This window comes from Mesoplodon mirus (genome assembly GCF_964341445.2).
Source record: "Mesoplodon mirus genome assembly, chromosome: X".
NCBI classification, from domain to species: Eukaryota; Metazoa; Chordata; class Mammalia; order Artiodactyla; family Ziphiidae; genus Mesoplodon; species Mesoplodon mirus.
The window spans coordinates 18,900,755-18,921,044 of record NC_138981.1 but is presented as its reverse complement, the minus strand read 5'-3'; the positions used below and the strand labels follow the sequence as shown (position 1 = coordinate 18,921,044).

At 40.0% G+C, this 20,290-nt stretch overlaps 1 protein-coding gene across 2 annotated transcripts in view; it reads left to right on the top strand.

Annotated features, from left to right (window-relative positions):
* Positions 1-963: 963 nt before the first annotated feature.
* RPS6KA3 (ribosomal protein S6 kinase A3) overlaps positions 964-20,290 on the top strand; it is a 110,383-nt gene continuing 91,056 nt past the window's right edge. Inside the window, exon 1 of one of the 2 annotated variants that reach the window (XM_082609974.1) lies at positions 964-1,340. In XM_082609974.1, coding sequence (XP_082466100.1) covers positions 1,272-1,340 — 69 coding nt within the window. In that variant the 5' untranslated portion in view covers positions 964-1,271. The remainder of the gene's footprint in view (positions 1,341-20,290) is intronic. The other variant, XM_082609976.1, reaches the window with a different exon arrangement.

The window sequence follows — 20,290 nt, the reverse complement described above, 5'->3', positions numbered from 1 at the left end:
CCTCTCCCCCCTCCTCCACCCACCGCCAGCCTGATTTTTAATCTAATCTTTTATTTAAAGTCAACAGAAGAGCAGGAACTCCGGGCTCCTGCCAACAAGATATTTATAAATAATTCCCCAACCTCTGCCGAGAGGGGCAGCCTTAAAGAACCTCCTTGTTTTCTCCTTCGTGAGGGATTTAGGCAGCGGAGAGCCGGGGAGGGGGCGCGCTTGGAGGGTCGGGCCTGAAGCCCCAGGGCTCTGCGGACTTGGGGCGGGGGATCGACTCATGCAAGACAAACTAATTCCAAATATTAAAAATATAACACAAGAGCGTCAATTTGGAGAGCCTTGACTCAAACCGAGAGCCGAACCCCCAGGCGGCTCCGGGACACATACCCTTCCGTGTCCCCGTCGTGGGGGGTGGAGGGGCAGGTGAATGCCCATCGTGTGACCCTGGGAGAGGGCGGGTCCTGGGCCACTACGGGATGTGCCCATAGACTCGGCGCGCCCACGTGCACCCATGGAAGAATCGCGCCGAAAAGACACCCGACGCCCCCTCCCCGGGTCCTCGGCACTGTACTGCGACCCCTGCGCCTCGCCCATCTCTCTCCCCCGCTGGGCGGGGACCACTCCTCTGCATCCCCGAGGAGCCTTCAACCTGCTCGGACTCGCGGCACTTAGAAACTCCCAGCCTTTCGCACCTCCTCCCTTTTCCCTCTTTCCCCCACCTCCCGCCGACGCCCCCAGATCTCTCCAGCTCGCCCTTCCAGAAAGAAGGCGAGGCCCAGAAGCAGAGGCTGGGGCGAGGAAGGAGGGACTAGCGGAGCGCCGCGGCCAGGGGCGTGTCTTCCCAGGCCCCGCCCCCGGGTGCGCGCGGCGGTGGCGGCGGCGGCCGAGCCTCGCTCTGAGAGACAGGTATCGCTTAGGCGCCATGTTGTGAGCGGAAGTAGCGGAGCGCGCGGGGGCTGCTGTTCTGCTGGGAGCGGGCGCGGGAACCGGCGGGGGGGCGGAGCTGTAGTCCCGGCGGCGGAAGGAGGAGAGGAAGAAAGGGGCGAGACCCGGTGCCCGGCAGCGGCGCGAGGCTCTCGCTCGGCGCGCGGGCGTCTCCAGCCGGGCGCGCGGCGTTCGAGGGTCGGTGTCGGCGCTGAGCCCTCTCCCGGGCAGCCGCCGCTACTGCTGCAGCTGCTGCCGCCACTGCTGCCGTGTGGCTCGGGCGGCGACGGAGCGGGGCCGGCCGCGGGGCGGGCGGGGAGGGAGGAGGCGGTGAAGGCGGCGGGCCGGGGGGGAAGATGCCGCTGGCGCAGCTGGCGGACCCGTGGCAGAAGATGGCTGTGGAGAGCCCGTCCGACAGCGCTGAGGTGAGTGCAGCCGGGCGGCCGGGGCCGGCGCGCCCCCTCCCCGCGCCCCCGCCAGTTCACTCCCCACCCGGGAGCCGACCACTCGTCCCCTTCCTCTGCCGCTCGCGTCTCCCCTCGGTTCGGGATTCCGGTTTGGATAGTTGGGGTTGATCTGTTTGCCCTTCTGTTCCTCCCACCCGCACTCTCCCCTCCCTTCCCTCGCTCGGGGGGCTGTGGTGTGGTGGCGCGTGGGGTTTGGAGTGGGCGCCGGGGCTCTGCAAGAAGCCGATTTTCATCAACTTTGCGTGGGGGGAGCGGGAGGCGGAGCGGGGGCTGGCAAGGAGTTGGGAAGTTTGGCCCTGCCTGGTCGGGGGCTTCCCTGGACGCTGGTGACTTTGGGGGATGCGGGAGGGGTGTGGATTGGGTTCACTGGGGAGAGGGGACTCTCGAGTCCGGCCGGGGGAGAGGGTTGTCCCGGGGAGCCGGGCGCGCGGGGGCAGGAACGGCCCAGGGCAGGGGTGGCGACCTGTGAGGGTTTCGGGTAAGGGGTGCGGGACAGCCAAGGGTTTTTGCCCCCCCCCCATCTGCCGCAGCGGTTTCTGCTGCTGTAAGGGAGAGAGTGGAAGCCTGAGGTCCTCCATCCCCCCCCGCCCCGTTTCTGAGGTCCCTGAGCTCGAGGACCCCGTTCCTGCGAGTTTAACTTGAGTTTCCTGTCCATGGAGGTGAGAGGGTGGTATTCTAGGAGATCATCGGCCGCAGTAAAGGGGTTTCTGGTTTTCCTTGTCCGCGATCTGGTGACCGTCCCTGAGATACCCACCCGAGTGACCCAAACACTATACCTAAACAGGGCAAAACAAAATTCGCCCGACTCTTCGCAGCCGCCCCTGTCCCAGAACCAACTCGGGGTCTGCGAAAATAATCCAGACAAGACCCATTCCAGGGCATCAGCGCTCCTCTCCGGAGCGGAAAATCAATTCCTGATGGTGGCGCGTCTGTGATTCTTCCTTCTTGACTTTTTGCTGTCTTCTATTCCCCACAGCGGACTTTGGGGGATTACAGGATGATAGGCTGCGTGTGTGTAATAGTTACTGAGCGAGTGACCCCATTTCTGGAAAGCATGACTGAAGCGCGGGGGTGGAATGGGGCAGGCTCCGATGAGTGGTGTACTTGGCGGCAGCCGCTGCCCTGCCGGCCTCCGCAGTGTGAGAGGTGGATAGGGTTACTGGTTACGTCAGTAAGACCGAGGCTCAGTTTGATCTGAGATGCGGGACACTTGCATTCTCGGGTAGAATGGAGGGGGAGGCGGACGGGGATCAGTTCGAATCACTTTGCACTTTTTCCCTAGTCACCTCCGCTGCTGTATAAAATGTTTACTTGCTCTCTCTTTATCGCAAGCAGAATTGTAATAGTGCTTACGGTTGGTGCTTAGTATTTTGCGACTTGGATCATATTTTTAAAACCTAAACGAAACGCTGCTCTTCAATAGAAAACACATTAATAGATGTTTTCTGAAAAAAAAAATTTTTTAAGGAAATCTACGAGAATTTCATTTAAAATTGTTAGCCAGTCTAATACTGTGAATTTTTTGTAAGAAAATCAAATTTAGAATGTTTAATCATCTTTGGAATTGGATAGTATGAAACGTAGTGCTCCCGGGGCTCTTTTCATTCAATTTTTTCCTTCAGAAAAATGTTTGCATTAAGTAATATAGGTAAAAGGTTATATTAAGTAATATAGCTAAAATGTGTTCTCAGAGTGCCGACCTTGTGGAAAGAAATTGAATTTGCTTTGAGCCCGATTTTTAGATGCAAACGTTAACATTTGCAACTCGTAATCAGTCCACAGTTCTGCTTGGCACGCATCAGTGTGTAAAAAAAAAAAGTCATTTAAAATTCCACCTGATCCTTTTTCTGTATAGCATACAATTGGATAAAGAAAGCACAAAGCTATTGTTTATTTAGCACTTACTATATGCCAGATACTGTGCTTACTGTGCTCATGCTATTTCATTTTATCCTTCCTATGACCCAACAGAGTAGGATTATGGTCCCCATTGTTACAGATTAAGAAACTGATCTCAAAAGTTAAGGGCACAAAGATTATAAATAGTAAATGGCAGAGCCATAATTCAGAGCCAGATGCATATAATTCATGTGCTTTGCTTTATGCTAGGGTAGCTGTTTCAAATCTTTTGTGGAAAAAAAATCAGAGTATAAATAAGTAAACCGGTAGTTAGAGGTCAAGTATTTTCAAAAACAATTATGGTATTATAAGATGTCTCATTTGTTAAAGTCCGGTTATTTCAGTTACTGTCATGGCTTCCAGAACCTGGCAGATAGGTTCCCACAATTTGCCATTTTCAAGTAATTTTCTTGATATTCTGGCATAAGGTATGTCAGTCAGAGCCAGTGTTGCCTAGATTTATTAAAATTAGATTTTAACAAATTGCCTTTAGATATTTATTGCCTTTGGTTGTTCAGCTGTTTCAAGTAAATTACTTCTGATGCAAATTTGGAAATACTGAAACCAGTAAGGAAAAGGTTGAAAATTGTCATTTGGAAGTCTGATATTGGACTTAATATTATGCTTAGCATTATGCTATCTCCTCCCCAGTAAGTTCTTATCAGTGAATAGTTGTATTTTACTATTTTTAAAAAATAGTCATTTGAGTAAAAACACCAGGTTGTTTCTCTTCAGGCTAAAAGATTTCAGGGTTGATCTCTATAGAAATTTACATTTATGGTCTCTTCCCTAGGAGACAGTGAATTCTTCAAAGCTGAGACTTCTTTTTGTTCTCTGTATCCTCAGCTCTTGACACAGTGCCTGGCGCATACATAGTATAGGCCCCCTAGATGACCGATGAATTAATTATGAAGGTCAGGAATAGGGTAATTATCAGTTTATCTCTGTTCTTATCATTTTAATCTTACATTGAAATATGAGCAATCTTAAAAGAACTGAGTACCTCACTAAAAGTACAGGCAGTTTCTTCATTCCTTTACATGTCTTCTTGACCTCACATGGGTCTCATGGTGCTCAAAACAAAAAAACCCTTGTGGTTGAACTGAAACATGGGTCAGAACATGATAGGCTAGAACTATGCCAAATGTTTAAAGAAGCAAATTTAGAATAATAAAGGAAGTACTGTGTAAGCAAAGTCAAGGTTGGTACAAGATTAAAATCAAAATAGCTTCCTAAATAGTCCAGGTGAATTCAGAACTCTTTAATGAGTTAAAGACGCTAATGTGTTTTTGAATATTTGACTGTTTAGGAGATGGATATAAAGGGATTGTGGCTATTCTTTTCTACAACTCTTGCCACTGCTGTTAGGGACATTTACTGGATCATAAACCTGACCTAAAGTGACACCTTTTTCTCATTTTTAGTAAAGATAAATTATAGTAAACGTAAATATGAACAATTTTCAAAAATAATAAAATTAAGGAGGTTCTTTTTGCTTTATAGAAATGTGTTATGTAAAAATAGCTATCTCGAATTCCTTTAAATGACAAGTTCCATAGTGCATTGAAAAATATTAACTATATAAATATTTTATTTATAAAAAATGAGACCCTTGTTTTGGAAACCATCTTCAGTGGGTGTGCAACCATTTTTAACCTCAAAGATTTTATTGGATTCTGTAATATTTCCACTGTATTTGGGTTTCTTATGTTTCATCTGTAGGGAAAAACATTCTGTTAAAGTGTGATCTTTGATTTTGAAAAAATAATGTTTTATTAAGTTTCTTTTCCTTTTCCTGTTTCATTTTTACCACCTTTCAGGTTTTTTTCTTTCCCCCAAGTGAAGATCTGAGGAGAGGACAGGTATTGTTACATGTCAACTGTCGAGTAACTGTGACACATTATTGAACACTTTGTTGTTTTCAGTGATTATAATATCAGTTTTTGTTAAACTAGAATTTAGGAAGGTTTGCATTATTTTGGCAGCTTGATCCTGTACTGATGGGGTTAATCCAAAATGAGAAACTTCTTTGATACATTTAAATTTTAAGATAAAGAGAGAAACTTATCCAATTAAAGAAACAACTATAGGCAGACTTTGCCTTTTCATTAGTATGTTTCTGGAAATCACAATGAGTATATCTTATTTTTATATAAGAAGAGTGGCATAATTGGGATGTGCACTCTTGACCAAGGACATGACATTCAGTAAATTATAGAATGATCAAAAATATAGCAGATCATTTATCAGAAGTCTGAATTGCAGAAGAGTTATTCTAAAGATTTTTTTTTAAATTTATCATCCACTAGAAAATTTATACCATTGTGATCATTGACAAGATTTGCTCTAGAGTTCCATGTTCAGGGACATGTGATCTTCCAGGCTGTGAATGATGGATGACGTCAAGTGGCTCAGTTTGTCCAGTGCAGACTGGATGCTTTAGACCTAGTGGTTCAGATTACAGTGTACAACAGTGACATCTTGGTGGTCTCTTGGTAATGCATGAGTGTGATAGTGCTCAGTTGCTTATGTGTTTTGGTGGATGACAAGTATTAAAGCATTGGAATGCAATCGAGCAAATGTATATTTTACACATCCCCGTTCCCCATTTCACGTAATAGAAAGGAAAAACAAGCAGTTGCATTTTAATACTTGGCATTAGATTTATCGCACCCCCCCCCCATCTTTAGGAGTTGATACAGTTTCCTGTGTCTTTCGTTAATCTGGAACAGTTATCAAATCTCAGATACTCTGGTTTTTCAATTTAATACCAAATAGCATAGAAGCAAAGATAAAACAACTGTAAATTTTAATTGTTAAGTAAAATGTGTCAAGTTAACAAAACAAACACAAATATACTATATTCGTTGTATAAAACAGGATAAAATGTATCTGTATAGAACATAACTATCATTTAATACATTTGGCTATTTTAAGCAAATACATTAGTTACTAGCAATTAAATATTTCAGTTTTACTTATTCTACTTTGTGGGATAATTTGGATGTATGGCAAAGTGTTAAAGAACATAAACTTTGGAGCCATGAAGACCTGGGTTTGAGCCCTGTCTCTGCCACTTAATATCTTTGTAATCTTATGCAACTTATTTAATGTCTCTATGCTTCAACGTCCTAATCTGTAAAATAGGCATGAAAATTATATCTACCTCATGGGGTTGTGGTGAGAATTGAATGATAATATACATAAAGCACTTGGTTCAGTACATGGTTTGTGTTTAATAAATAATAGTTATAATGAATCATCTCTCAAACAGCACTGTCTTAGGAAGTTCTGTGTTTTTCCTCTGGGGTAATTTTTCCAGAATCAAACAGAACAATTAAAAATGGTTTGTTTGGGGCTTCCCTGGTGGCGCAGTGGTTGAGAGTCCGCCTGCCGATGCAGGGGACACGGGATCGTGCCCCGGTCCGGGAGGATCCCATGTGCTGCGGAGCGGCTGGGCTCGTGAGCCGTGGCTGCTGGGCCTGTGCGACCGGAGCCTGTGCTCCACAACGGGAGAGGCCACAACAGTGAGAGGCCTGCGTACCGCAAAAAACAAACAAACAAACAAGATGGTTTGATTGATCTGTTTAAAGAGAACCTTTATAATATCTGAATATAACTGTAAGGGTAAGGTGAACAGAAATCTCTTGAATCTTATCCTTTTTTATATTGTTCCCCTCTACAGTATTGTCTTTAGAGGGGGGAAACACATAAAAAACATTTTGAAGAATATGTGTGGAAGAAGGAAGAAAAGAAAGTATGTTCATATTTCAACGTTGCTCAAATTGGAAGCCCTCTCACAGTCCACGGCATGTCGTTGTTTAATCAGCAGTGGCTTTTTTCCCTTAGTGATATATAAGATAGTAGTATATCTCACACACGATGGTGTCTTATAATTGTTGAAATATGATATACCCTATATGTCAACCTCTTGAAGGAAGTGTGTCTCTGAAGAAATAAAGTCAATATATAGCATCAATAGGTAGAATTTTAACTTACTTTCTAAAAAGTATCGAAACAAAATGTGCACACCTTTTTATATTTTAGGATCAGTTCTGTTAATTTCATTTTTTAGGGACAGAAATTAATATGGCACACTTCCCTCCCCATTACTATAAACACATTTATTTTGGTTATTTGAATATGCCATGAGGGACTGGCTTTTCCTGTCTAGAAATACAATCCTTTGGATTTTGTTCTGTTATGTGATACTGGTACTTAAGGAACTTTCAATAGTACACATGGTATTTTCAACTGAGAAGTCTCTGAAAATTTTCAAAGTGTGTCTGTGCCCCAACAACCATCTTCTCCCTCCAAAAAAACCAAAGGAACCTGACATAATCAAATAAATTTGGGGATTGTGGAATTAAATGAGATCTGACCAGTGTCTTTACTGCATAACATCTTAGAACTTTTAAGATGATGATGTACATGCTGAATCTGCAAAAAGGAAATAGCTCGCAGCATTTGAGACTTGATGTCAGCACCCCTTTTTCATGAACCATCTATTGAAGTCTCAAAGGACACAAGTGCTTTGCAGAACACAGTTTTGGAAAGTCTGATAACTACAGTAACACGATCCAGTATTGCCTGGAAACAAGCTGTTAATGTTTAATTGACTGTATCAAATCTTTTTTTCTGTAACTGTCAAACAAGAGTTTTTGTTTCATTTTGAATTGGAGTCTTTCTAAATTAATTTGTGTAACAATTTTCCATCTTAATAGTGGACTAAAAATTTAAATGCAGTAGTTTAAATAAAAGTTTTAAATAATTTAAACTTTTAAAATTCAGTGTTTTGAAAGGTAATGGTCATATTCTACCTTAATATCAAGCTAATTGCCCCTACTAAATGACTCCCTCATGGACTTACTCTGTAATTTATTTTTAATATTCATAGTTTTAAAAAACTCTTATCATTTGCTATTTTATGCTGCTGTCAATCTGTCTACTTCTCCCATTCTTTTTTAATTAATTGCTTCAAACTTGAAGTTACTAGAAAACAGCTAGGGTTAATGACATTTTGATGCAGCTGTTTTTAACTTGGGAACATTGTTACTTCATCTTTAAAAAAAAATTTACACTTACAGCTTACCAATAATGTAAAATGACTTCCTCACCCTTTTTCTGATCTCTGCCCATCATATACACATACCTCTGGAGTCAGGGGTATTCGAGGGGCGTATTACCTACTAACAAACAGTGATTTTATGCTTCAGCATACCATAACGGAATAGCTCAATTACTGGCATTACCTACTCTGAATATTTACCTTCTTGTCTTGAAGGTGTCAGCTAGAAAGGAATGTGAATGAACTAAAGATCAGGAAGCTAGCCTACTGCCCCACCTGGAGTCAGCTCTCCACATTGTCTTTTGGAGGGTATTTTTGTGTTTTGTTTTGTTTTTTCATGAAATAATGCTAGTTTCCTGAATATTAGATAACCCTACATTTATGTGTAAATCCAAAAGCGCTTTTATACTTCCTATCAGTCTTCCCCTCTATTAGTATAAATAGAATTACAGCAGTAGCATAACTTAAATCAGATTTGCCCATCTTAACTAATACTCTATCCATGGTTTCTTACATACCTTAAAAATTAATTGTTTTATCCACCATGTTAATTGATTTTTATAATGTTACATATGATGATGATCTCATCTTCATGTCTGACCTGGTCATCTAGATTTCTGTGAGCTTGCCTCTAATCCTTTGGCCCACAAAACTTGTTATAGGAAACTTGGTTCAGTCATTTGATATGTGTTAGAAGCAGATGGCAAATGATAGCCTGAAACAAAAGTTCATTTTGACATTAATAGATTGAAGTGCACCTCAAGTGCAATGTTTTGGGAGAAATCTTCACTCCAGAAATCTTGTAGAATCTCTACTAAAAACCTCAGTTACCCAGGATGTTATTTCACTTCTTCACATTTAGGAGCAGAGGAGTCTACCTGAAAAGAATATAAAATAATAGGAAAGATTCACTTAAAAAACCCAGCTTCTAGACGGGTACCATTCAGTAGCCACTAGCCAGCCACATGTGTGGCTACTGAGCACTTGAAATGTAGCCAGTATGGCTGAGAAACTGAATTTTTAAATTAACTTTAATTAATTTAAATTTTAATAGTCATCTGTGGCTATTGGCTACCACATTGAACAGCACAGTTCTAGATTATAGAATTAGCACAAACTGAACCCTTTTTTTCTACACCAGTGTTTTTCAACTCTACCTTTTCTTACTTGTAGTTTGAAATTAATAGGCTAAAGCTTTTTCTAAATTAAAAATATATTTAATATGCTTTTTCAAATTATGTTTAATCAGCTTCGTCTTGTCTCTCTTCTACCCTGAAGATTTTGATAAGTCCTCCTAAGTGGTACATGCCCCTCAAATAACCATTCTGCACTTTCTACAACTTTACTAACTTCACAGTGACATTTCTCATTCAAGTGATAACATCGAAGCATTGGGGAAATTTAGCTATCAGAATTGGTGCATTTTGTTCACTATACTGTGCTAATTAATACTGGGAAAGTAGATTGGTTCATCTTGGAGATTAACATATACTGAATGCCCTCTCTAACTAGACTCTTTGTGTATATCAAATTGAATGAGGTAGATGTAATTAACCTCAACTTACAGGTGGGGAAACTGAAGCCTAGAGAGGTTAAGTAACTTGTTCATGGTTGCACAGCTATTAAGTGGAGGAGGCAGGATTCAAACACCAAGTCTCGCGGATTGCAATCCCACTGATTTTCCACTAGACTGCCCTGCTTTGGTTGAAAACAGCATAGAGGTGAGTGACTCGGTCTAGATGACATCTCCTCCTAAGGGCGAAAGGGTCCAGGTGGTTAGTATGGAGCAGATGTTTTCATGGGAACGTATAGGGAGACTTAGAAAAGCAAAATTGATATTACTCTCCAAATACAGCATGGGTAAAATAAGCTTTTGTGAGCTGGCCTGAGAAACAGCATCATATGTGACATCGTATGGGAAATTTTTTTGAGATTTCTAAACAACTATCTTACAAGTGAGAATTTGAAACAAAACTACTGTACTTGAAAAAGGGGGTTTGCCCAGATGTAACTTAACACCTCTCCATACAGAAACCTCTAGGTGTGTGCTTGAGTAACTGTGCTCTGTTTTTTAATTGCAGCTTATTAAATCATTACCTCTTTATATTTGCATCTTCTTTTCAGAAAAATCTATTTGACCTTCCCTCAGAGTGCCAGAAAACAGGATCTGGCACAACCTGAAAAAGTTGCCAATTATCTTGCTACAGTAAAAGAAAAGGAAATTTAAAGAAACGTTGATCATTGGTGACTATTTTCCCCCCTTGGGTTTTTTAATTCTTAGGTTAAATAGCCCTAGTTAATCTTTTTAAAAATTGAGATATGATTTATATACCACAAAATTGTGCCCTTGTAAAGTATACAATTCAGTGGTCTTTTGTATATTCACAAAGTTGTGCAACCATCACCACTATCTAATGCCAGAACATTTTCATGACTCCCCAAATCCCATACTCATTAGCAGTCACTCCCTATTCCCTCCTTCCCCCAGCCCCTGGCAACTAATAATCTAATTTCTGTCTCTGTAGATTAGCCTATTCTGGACATTTCATGTTAATGGAATCATATGATATGTGGCCTTTGTGTCGACATCATTCACTTAACATAATGTTTTCAGGGTTCATCACTGTTGTAGCATGTGTCAGTGCTTCATTTTTATGGCTGAGTAATGTGTGGTTATAGCAGTTTTGTTTATCGATTTATCTGTTGGTGGACATTTGGATTGTTTCCATTTTGGGGGTATTGTAAATAATGCTGCTGTGAACATTTGTATACAAGTTTTTATGTGAACATGTTTTCAGTTCCCTTGGGTGTTTGCCTAGGAGTGGAATTGCTGCGTCATATGGTAAGTCTATATTTAATATTTTGAAGAACTGCCAAATTGTTTTCCAACTTGTTTGTATCATTTTACATTCGCACCAGCAATGCATGAGGGTTTCAGTTTCTCCACATCCTCACCAACACTTGTTATTGTTTTTTTCATTATAACCACCCTAGTGTGTTTGATAGTGGTATCTCATTGTGGTTTTGATTTACATTTCTCTAATGACTGGGAATGTGAAGGATGTTTTCATGTGCTTATTGTCTACTCGTATCCATAGTTCTTGTGCTTATTTTGCTGCTGATTTAGGGACTTAAACGGAGTTTCGCTCTAATGCTGATATATAAGATCCTTATCGGTGTCGTGTTATATACATAGTTCTCAGAAAACTTAGTTTCAGTTTGTACTTTTAAAAGATTTCCTTTATTTTTAGATGTGATAAGTAAAAAGCTTTTTCTAGAACAATGGCTTTCCAGTTGGGTGAATAGAGCCCTATTTCACCTGGGCCACACCTTCTCCCAGCCAGAGCAGAGTTTCTAGACGAACACAACAAAGAGTTAAAAGATTAATTATTAAAAAAATTATACAAAGAAAGCAAAAATTGAGGCAGTGATATTTTTCCTTACAGTCTCCTCAGTCTTGTTATACTATTCTATAGTTTCTTATTTAAAGCAAGAGTACAGGAATTAATTGAAGGTCAGTCAAAACAAAAAGTCTAGAATCTCTGAAATTAAATATAAGTCAACAAATAAATGAATTTTCAAGGATCCATCTCTTAAAGTGAGATATACAGATGTTTCATTTAAAGTAGTGAAAATGCAAAGCAAAACCCCTGTTGGCCTTCTTTCCTTCAAGTTCCTGCTGGCTCTTGGTGTAATTCAAGAAGAATAACTATCACAATGGATGTTGATAGCAGTAAGGGGGGTTACTTAAAGAGAGAAATGTCACAGACAAGTTAAAAGTAAGATTTGCCTTGGATTATTAAAAAGAGGAGCTCAAAATGAGTTTTAAAGTGATCTTTTCTCCCTGGCTGTTCTGAATTTATGTGGTATAGTACTAGGTGATAATGAATGAGATAGAATTCTTTCCTTTGGAATATTATAGTGTGAAAGTACTGAGGTGGACAGGTAGTTGAATAACATGAAGCAAGCTAAATTAGCCAGGAATGATATAAACATAATCGGAACTTTAGGGGAAAGTTCTGATCTATGATGTTATAGCAGTTTTCCATAGTGGATTTTTAACCATAATGTGGAAACCTAGAAAATAAATGTCATTACCCCAAACACCCAATAAAGTTTCTTTTAACACACACACACACACAAAATGTTATTTTCAACATAAAAATTAATCACTTGGCAGAGACTTCTGGTTCTGCCAAGATGGAGGAGTCCTTTTCCTCCTAGGTCTTCCTTTACAACTAAAACACCTAAGACATCACAACAAACAAGTACAGGAACACACTGAAAGGTGGAAATTAGAAAGCAGACTGCCTACAGACTTTGGGATTAAAGGAATGACACAAATGTGAGTTCCCTGGGTGTTCTTATTGCCTCCCATATATCCTGGACAGGGTGTTGTAAAAGCCTCCAACCTGGAACCACCAACAGGCGCAGACAAAAAAGGGTTCCAGGGCTTCCCTGGTGGCGCAGTGGTTGAGAGTCCGCCTGCCGATGCAGGGGACACGGGTTCGTGCCCCGGTCCGGGAAGATCCCATATGCCGCGGAGCGGCTGGGCCCGTGAGCCATGGCCGCTGAGCCTGCGCGTCTGGAGCCTGCGCTCTGCAGCCGGAGAAGCCACAACAGTGAGAGGCTCATGTACCGCAAAAAAAAAAAAAAAAAAAAAAAGGTTCCAAGAAAAGCCTGTTCTCTTTAGCCAGATGACTAAAGAAAGGGTGGGCTAACAACAGTAAACCTTTTTGTCAATACCCACCCTACTGTAGCCAAACACCAACAGAAAAACCCCACCCTACTTCTAAGAAGCAAGTGGCAGTGCTTGGATTCCTCTACCCAGTGGTGTTGGCTGGGCAGATCAGGGACCTAATCGCCCCTTCTCCCCTTCACTGCCTAGCAAAAACAAATAGCACTTTGATTCCCCCTGCTCAGTGGCTTTGGCATGTTGTGCAGGGACCTGATATTCCCTCACCACCACCCCTGTCCCACTCCCTACAGAAGGAGGTGGTGTTCTCACTAGGGTAGTGTCAGTGGGGTCCAGCAGCCAATTGAGCCTCCACTCCAACCTGGAAGCAATGAGACATAACAAGGTGGTATGAGGCAGGACTAGTCCCCACTAAGCCTCCCCCTGCCCTGTGTCAGTGAGGTCCACCCTCACCCAGCATCAACAAGGCAGAACAAGATGGTTGGAGGTGGCCTGGTCAACGCTGCTTCCCCCCTCTGCTGATGCAGTAGGGCCCAGATGCCACCCCCATCTGGCATCTACAAGGTGGAACAGAGTGGTGGATGGCAGGGCTGATGGGCACCCCACTTTTCCCTCTTCCCTCTCCTATTGTCAGCTGGGCCTTTCAGGGAGCTGAAGTCTACCTTGAACTCCGCTGAACTCTGCTGAACTCCACGCTACCCTGCAGCAATGAAGCAGTGTGAGTCAGCCCTCCACTTCCCCTCTCCCTATTGTCAGTGGGGTCTGTCAGGGAGCTGAGCTTGCACCCCTACTCAGAGGCAATGAGGTGGTATGGGTTGCTGCCCCACTTTCACTGGGAGCAAGAGTGAAGCTGAACTTCCATCCCACCCATCTGCAAAAAAGCAGTGTGAGTCATTGCTCCACTTTTGCCAGGGTGGTGTTGGCGGAGCCCAGCAGGAAGCTGAACATACACACTCACCCTGCCCTCACACTGCACCTCAACTGGTAGACTGCCTGCTAAAAAAGATTAAATAGGATCCAGAGTCTTAAAATCTCCAAAATGTCCATTATACAGCTGAAGTTCACTTATACTAAGAACCAAGAAAATTGCATCATGAATGAGAAAAAAGGCACCAGGTACCAGCACGGAGATGCTTCAGGTATTAGAATTGTCTGACAAGGATTTTAAAACAGCCATCCTAAAAATACTTTAGTGAGCAACCACAAACACATTTGAAACAAATGAAAAATTAGTCTCAGAAAAGAAATAAAGCAGAAAATGGACACTTTAGAACCGAAAAATGCAATAACTGAAATAAACTTACTACATGGGCTCAATAGAAGAATGGAGGGACTTCCCTGGCAGTCCAGTGGTTAAGACTGTGTGCTTCCACTGCAGGGGGTTCAGGTTCGATCCCTGGTCAGGGAACTAAGATCCCACATGCGGTGCAGCCAAAAAAAAAAAAAAAAAAAAAAAAAATGGAGGTGACTGGAAAGAATCAATAAAATTGAAGATAGAGCAATAGAAATTACTCAGTCTGAATAGCAGAGTAAAAATAAATGAAGAGTGTCTCAGGGGCCTGGGAACATTAACAGAAGATTTAATATTCATGTCACCACAGTTTCAGAAGCAGAGAAAAAAGGTGGACTTGAAGATATAATGCCTGAAATTTCCCCAGTTTGGCAAAAGATGTAAACCTACAGATTCAAGAAGCTGATTGAACTCCAAATAAGGTAAACTAAAGTAATCCACACCTAGGCACATAAAAATCAAACCTTCGGAAATGTGAAATTGTTTAATGGGTATAGAATTTTAATTTTGCAAGATGAAAAATTCTGGAGATTGGTCGCACAACAATGTGAATATACTTAACATACTGAACTGTATACTAAAAAATAGTTAAGACAGTAAATTTCGTGTTAGGTGTATTTTACCACAGTTAAAATTTGTTTCTAAATCAAACTAAAAGACAAAGAATCTTAAAAGCAGTTAGAACTGAACTATTACCTATAGGGGAATAATAATTCAAATGACAGTAGATCCCACATTAAAAACCATGGAAGCCAGAAGGAAATGGCACACTGTTTTTTAAGTTCTGAAAGAAAAGATCTGGCAACCCAGCATTCTGTACCCAGTGAAAATATCCTTCTAGCATGAAGGTGCAATCAAAGCAGTCTCTGGTGAAGGGAAGCTAAGAGAATGTGTCTGTAACAGACTGTGAAGGAATGACTACAGGTAGTTCTTCAAGCAGAAAAGAAATGATAAAAGAAGGATCTGGAACATCAAGAATAACATGAATTCTACACATTCTCTTCCAGAAAATAGAAGAGGAAGCATATCACTACTCATTTTTTGAGGCCAGTATCACCCTGATACCAAAACCTAAAGACAGTACAGAAAAGAAAACTCCACATCAGTATCCCTTAAGAATATAGACACAGAATCCTCAACAAAATATTAGCAAAACAAATCCAGCAACATATAAAAAGAAGTATACAGCATGACCAAGTGGGTTGTATTCCAGGGGTGTAAGACTGGTTCAGTATTCAAAAAATCAATTGATGTAGTCCACCATATTAAAGTTGAAGAAAAATATTAATAATGTGCAAAACACATGATTAAAGACATACAGATTGGAAAGGAAGAAATAAAAATGTCTCTATTTGCAAGTGACATGAGCTCTCCAATGAAAATCCCAAGGGATCTACGTAAATCTAGAACTGATGAGTTCAGCAAAGTTGTAAGATACAAGATCAGCACACAAAAGTAGTGTTTCTATATACTAGCAATGACTGTGTGGAAACCAAAATGAAAAACATAGTTCCATTTGTAATTGCTTAAAAAAATTCTTAGGTATAAATCTAACAAAACATGTATATGGCTTGTGTGCTGAAAACTCAAAAATGTTGTTAAATGAAATCAAAGTTCTAAATAAATGGAGAGGTCTACCATGTTCATACATTAGAAGACACAACATAGTAAAGATGTCAGTTCTCCCCAAATTCTTCTATAGGTTTAACACAACCGTATTCTAAAAGTTATATGCAAAGGTAAAGGAACGAAAATATCCAAAACAGGATAAAAATAAAGTGGGAGGAATCACTTTACCCAACTTTTAGACTTACTAAGTAGTTTCAGTAATCAAAATTCTGTGGTATTGGTGAAGGGATAAATACATAGATCAGGGGAACAGAATGGAGAACCCAGAAATAGACCCAAACAAGTACGGCCAACTGATTTTTTTCAAAGGTGCAAATGCAATTCAATGAAGGAAAAATAGATAGCCTTTTCAACAATGGTGCTTGGAGCAATTACACACCCATAGGTAAAACAGTGAACCTCAACCTAAACCTCACACCTTATACAAAAATTAATCCAAAATGGATTGTGGAAACTCTAAAACATTTAGAACTTAGATATAAGAGAAAATCTTCAGGACTTTGGGCTAAGTGTAGGGTTCATAGACCAGACACCAAAGGCACAATCCATAAAAGAAAAAAATAATAAATTGGACTTGATCAAAATTCAAAATATTTGCTCTATGAAAAAGATCCTGTTAAGGGGATGAAAAGACAAGCCACAGATTGGGTGAAAGTATTTGCACACCTATATCTGAGACAGGACTTGTATCTAGAATATATATAAAGAACTCTCAAAACTTAACAGTAACAAAGGCAAATAGTCCAGTTAGAAACTGGACAAAAGAGACAAACAGACATTTCATCAAAGGGGATATATGGATAGCAAATAAGCGTATGAGAAGACGTCAACATGGTTAGCTATCAGAGAAATGAAAATTAAAACCACAATGAGATATCTCTACATGCCTTTTAGGATACCCAAAATGAAAAATAGTGACAGTACCTAGTGTTGGTGAGGATGTGGACAGACTGGATCTTTCATACATTGCTGATGGGAAAGTGAAATGATACAGCCTTTCTGGAAAATAGTTTGGTCATCTCTGTAAAAACTAAACATACACTTATTATATAACCCAGCAGTTGCACTCCTGGGCATTTATCCCAGAGAAATGAAAATGTATGTCCACATAGAAGTCTGTTCACAAATGTTCATAGCAGCTTTATTTGTAATATCCAAAAGTTAGACACCAAATGTCCTTCAACGGGTGAAGAGTTAAACAAGCTGTGGTATGTTCACACCATGGAATACTGGAATACTACTAAACTAAAAGGAATGAATTATTGATACACACAACAACTTGGACGAATCTTCAGGGAATTCGTGCTGAGTGGAAAAAAGTTACATACCATATGATTCCATTTATATAACATTCTTGAAATGACAAAATTGGAGACTAGATTAGTGGTTGCCAGGGGTAGGAAGAAGGGTGGGAGAGAGGTGGATGTAAAGGGGCAACACGCAGGATCCTGATGGCGAAGAACTGGTATCTTTACTCTGGTGGTAGATACAGGAGCCTATACGTGTGATAAAATGTGTAACAATGAGCACGCACACGCACACACACGCGAGAACCTGTAAAACCAGTGATATCTGAGTAAGGTCTGGGCATTGTACCAGTATAAATTTCCTGGTCTTGGCAGGAAGTTGTGTAAGATGTAACCACTGGGTTAAAGGTATATGGGACCTCTCTTATTATTTTTGCAACTTCCTGTGAATATATAATCATTTCTAATTTAAAAGTTAGGAAAAAAGTTGAGAAAGCATTAGATAAAATTCGGTGTCTATTCTCAATTAAAAACAGTAAAATAGGAATAAAAGGGTGTGTCCTTAACATTATTAAAAAATAGTGTCAGACCAGTAGCCACCATCATGCTTGATGGAGACATATTATGGGCAATCATTAAAGTTGTGCCTGCTGTTTTCACCTCTATTTTACATTCTAGAAGAGTTTGCTAATGAAGTTAGACAAGAAAATCAAAAAGTATTCAAAAGAAGGATACAAGAAAACTACTCATAGATGATATAATCATCTATTTAGGTAATCTAAGGAAACCACTAAAAAGGTTTGTGAAAACTAATGATGGTCTAATAAGGTGGTATTAAACAGAATATATATTTAAAAATTAATACATAGTTTTCCTTGTTAGAAATGATAATGGGAAAAAGATCTCTTTCAAAATAGCAGTAAAAATATTAAATGTCTGGAAATAAACATAAGCAAAGGGCAGGAACTAAATGAAAGAAAATAGTTGTATTAAAGAATAAATAAGTTGAGAGAAAAGCTATGGTTCTTTAAATTACTTTCAGTAGGATTTGAGGTTTGTTATTATCTTGTTTATTTTTTTTAAATTGAGGGTAACTTTTCCTCTGTCTTGAATGGATGTTCCCAGATTTTTAGTTTTTTTCTAATTTCTTTAGGTTTCTTTTATTTTGTAGCTTATCTGGACGGTTAATACTAACAATTTTTAGTAGAGTGCTCTTATTAATAGTGTTTATGCTTAATACATATACAGCTAGAATTCATTATGGATCTGTAATTATAAACTATATTTCTCATTTTTCCGAAAATAAACCTTGCTGCCTGGTTGTGTTTATGCCTATGGTACTTTAAAATATATATATATATGTATATATATTTAATGAGTGAGTAGTTTGGATTGTTTTTTCCTAAGTAAGTTCAGTTCCAAACTTGTCTAGTACACTTTGTGTTAAGGTACAGTTGATATTGCTTGGCTGTTAAGCTCTTTTTTTATTGTGTATTTGAGCAAGTCCTATTCTGTCTCATTTCACTTACTGGCAAGCTATTATTGCTGTCGTTTTGTTCTTAAGAATGTTTGTAAGACTGTGTGTATGTTTAATTAAAGTGACTTTTAGTTAACAGTTATGTTATCAGTAACACATGTTGGGTTCAGTTCATCAAACATTTAAGCACCACTTGTTTTGCCGATGAGGAAACAGAGGTTCAGGTAATTTTGCCACAGTCACATAGCAAATAAAGCTTGGGCTTTGAAGCTCAGCATCATGGTGTATCTGTTTTAGATAGAAGGACTTCACTAAGCCTCTGGAAACCAGAAGAAATTATTAGACTTTTTCCTAAGACTTAAATTAGCCAAACCAAGTAATGTATTAATGAATTATCTAGTACTCAGATTTTTAGCCCTAGAAATGGAAGTGGACCCATTAGGGTAAGGGACTCATCAGAATACTCTCAAGTATTTGCATTTGTCAATTCCTCTGGCAAGATGAGCAGGAGGAAAGAGAAGCTAACACTTACTGGGCACCCAGCATGGCTAAGCGTACTAAACTTTATTACAACCTCCAGCATAACTGGTATTCAAATCTTGTAGATTAGAAAACTGAGACTCACGTTAAGTAGCTTGCCCAAAGTCACACCTATAATAAAGGGCAAAGCCAGGTTCTGAAACTTGGTATGTCAGGCTCCAAAGCCCATGATCTTTTCTCTACACTGTGATTTCCCAGACTTACCTAATCAGAGGAGTCATCTAAGGTGCCTGTTTAAAAAATGAAATACCGAGCCACGGGGCTTCTGGAACTTCTGATTCAGTTTCAGTTTGAGGTAAGGCCAGGTAGTGTATTATTAACAGGAATCTTAGGTGATTCTGATCATCACACAGGTTTGGGAAACACTGCCAACTCCATGTGGTACTAAGAGGTGGGGTTTGAAGGTGTTAGGAAGGCAGAAATAGCACTGGGAGTACACAGAGGAGCTTAAAAAATAAGTTGACACTTTACTAGTAAAATAAGACTAGTAAGATTGGATTGTGGAAATTATAAAATTGCTTTAGGTTCCTTAATCTACACAGAAAAACAATGTTTCATTTATTTTCTCTTTGTTAGTACTTCTCTTTCAGGTGACAGCATTTGTTACAATCCATTCTTTGGTATTATCCTTGTTTACACTTGGATTCAAAGGTACCACTTTTGTATCCAAGTGCAGAAAAGAAAGAAGGAATTTGAGTTAGAAATAACGTACAAAACAGCTTTAAATACAGAATTAGTAATTTCCTCAGGTGTAAAAACCCCACAAAATTTTAAATACTTTTAATCCTTAAAGTTACAGGATTATAACATTTTTAAGCTGGAAGAGCCCTTAGATATCCACATATTTTATGCATGAAGAAACCACAAATCAGAGAGGCCTTAAGGGCTTGCCCACAGTTAGTGGTGGATTCAAATCCGTGCTGGCTAAGATTCCATTGAACTCTTATGGATTGAAGATAAGTACCAGAAAATAGTGACTTTTTAGAAATAAATTTAGTGGCGATCATGTTTACCTTATATTCCCTACTTTATCTGATTTTGTGGTTTCTTCCTTTTTAATT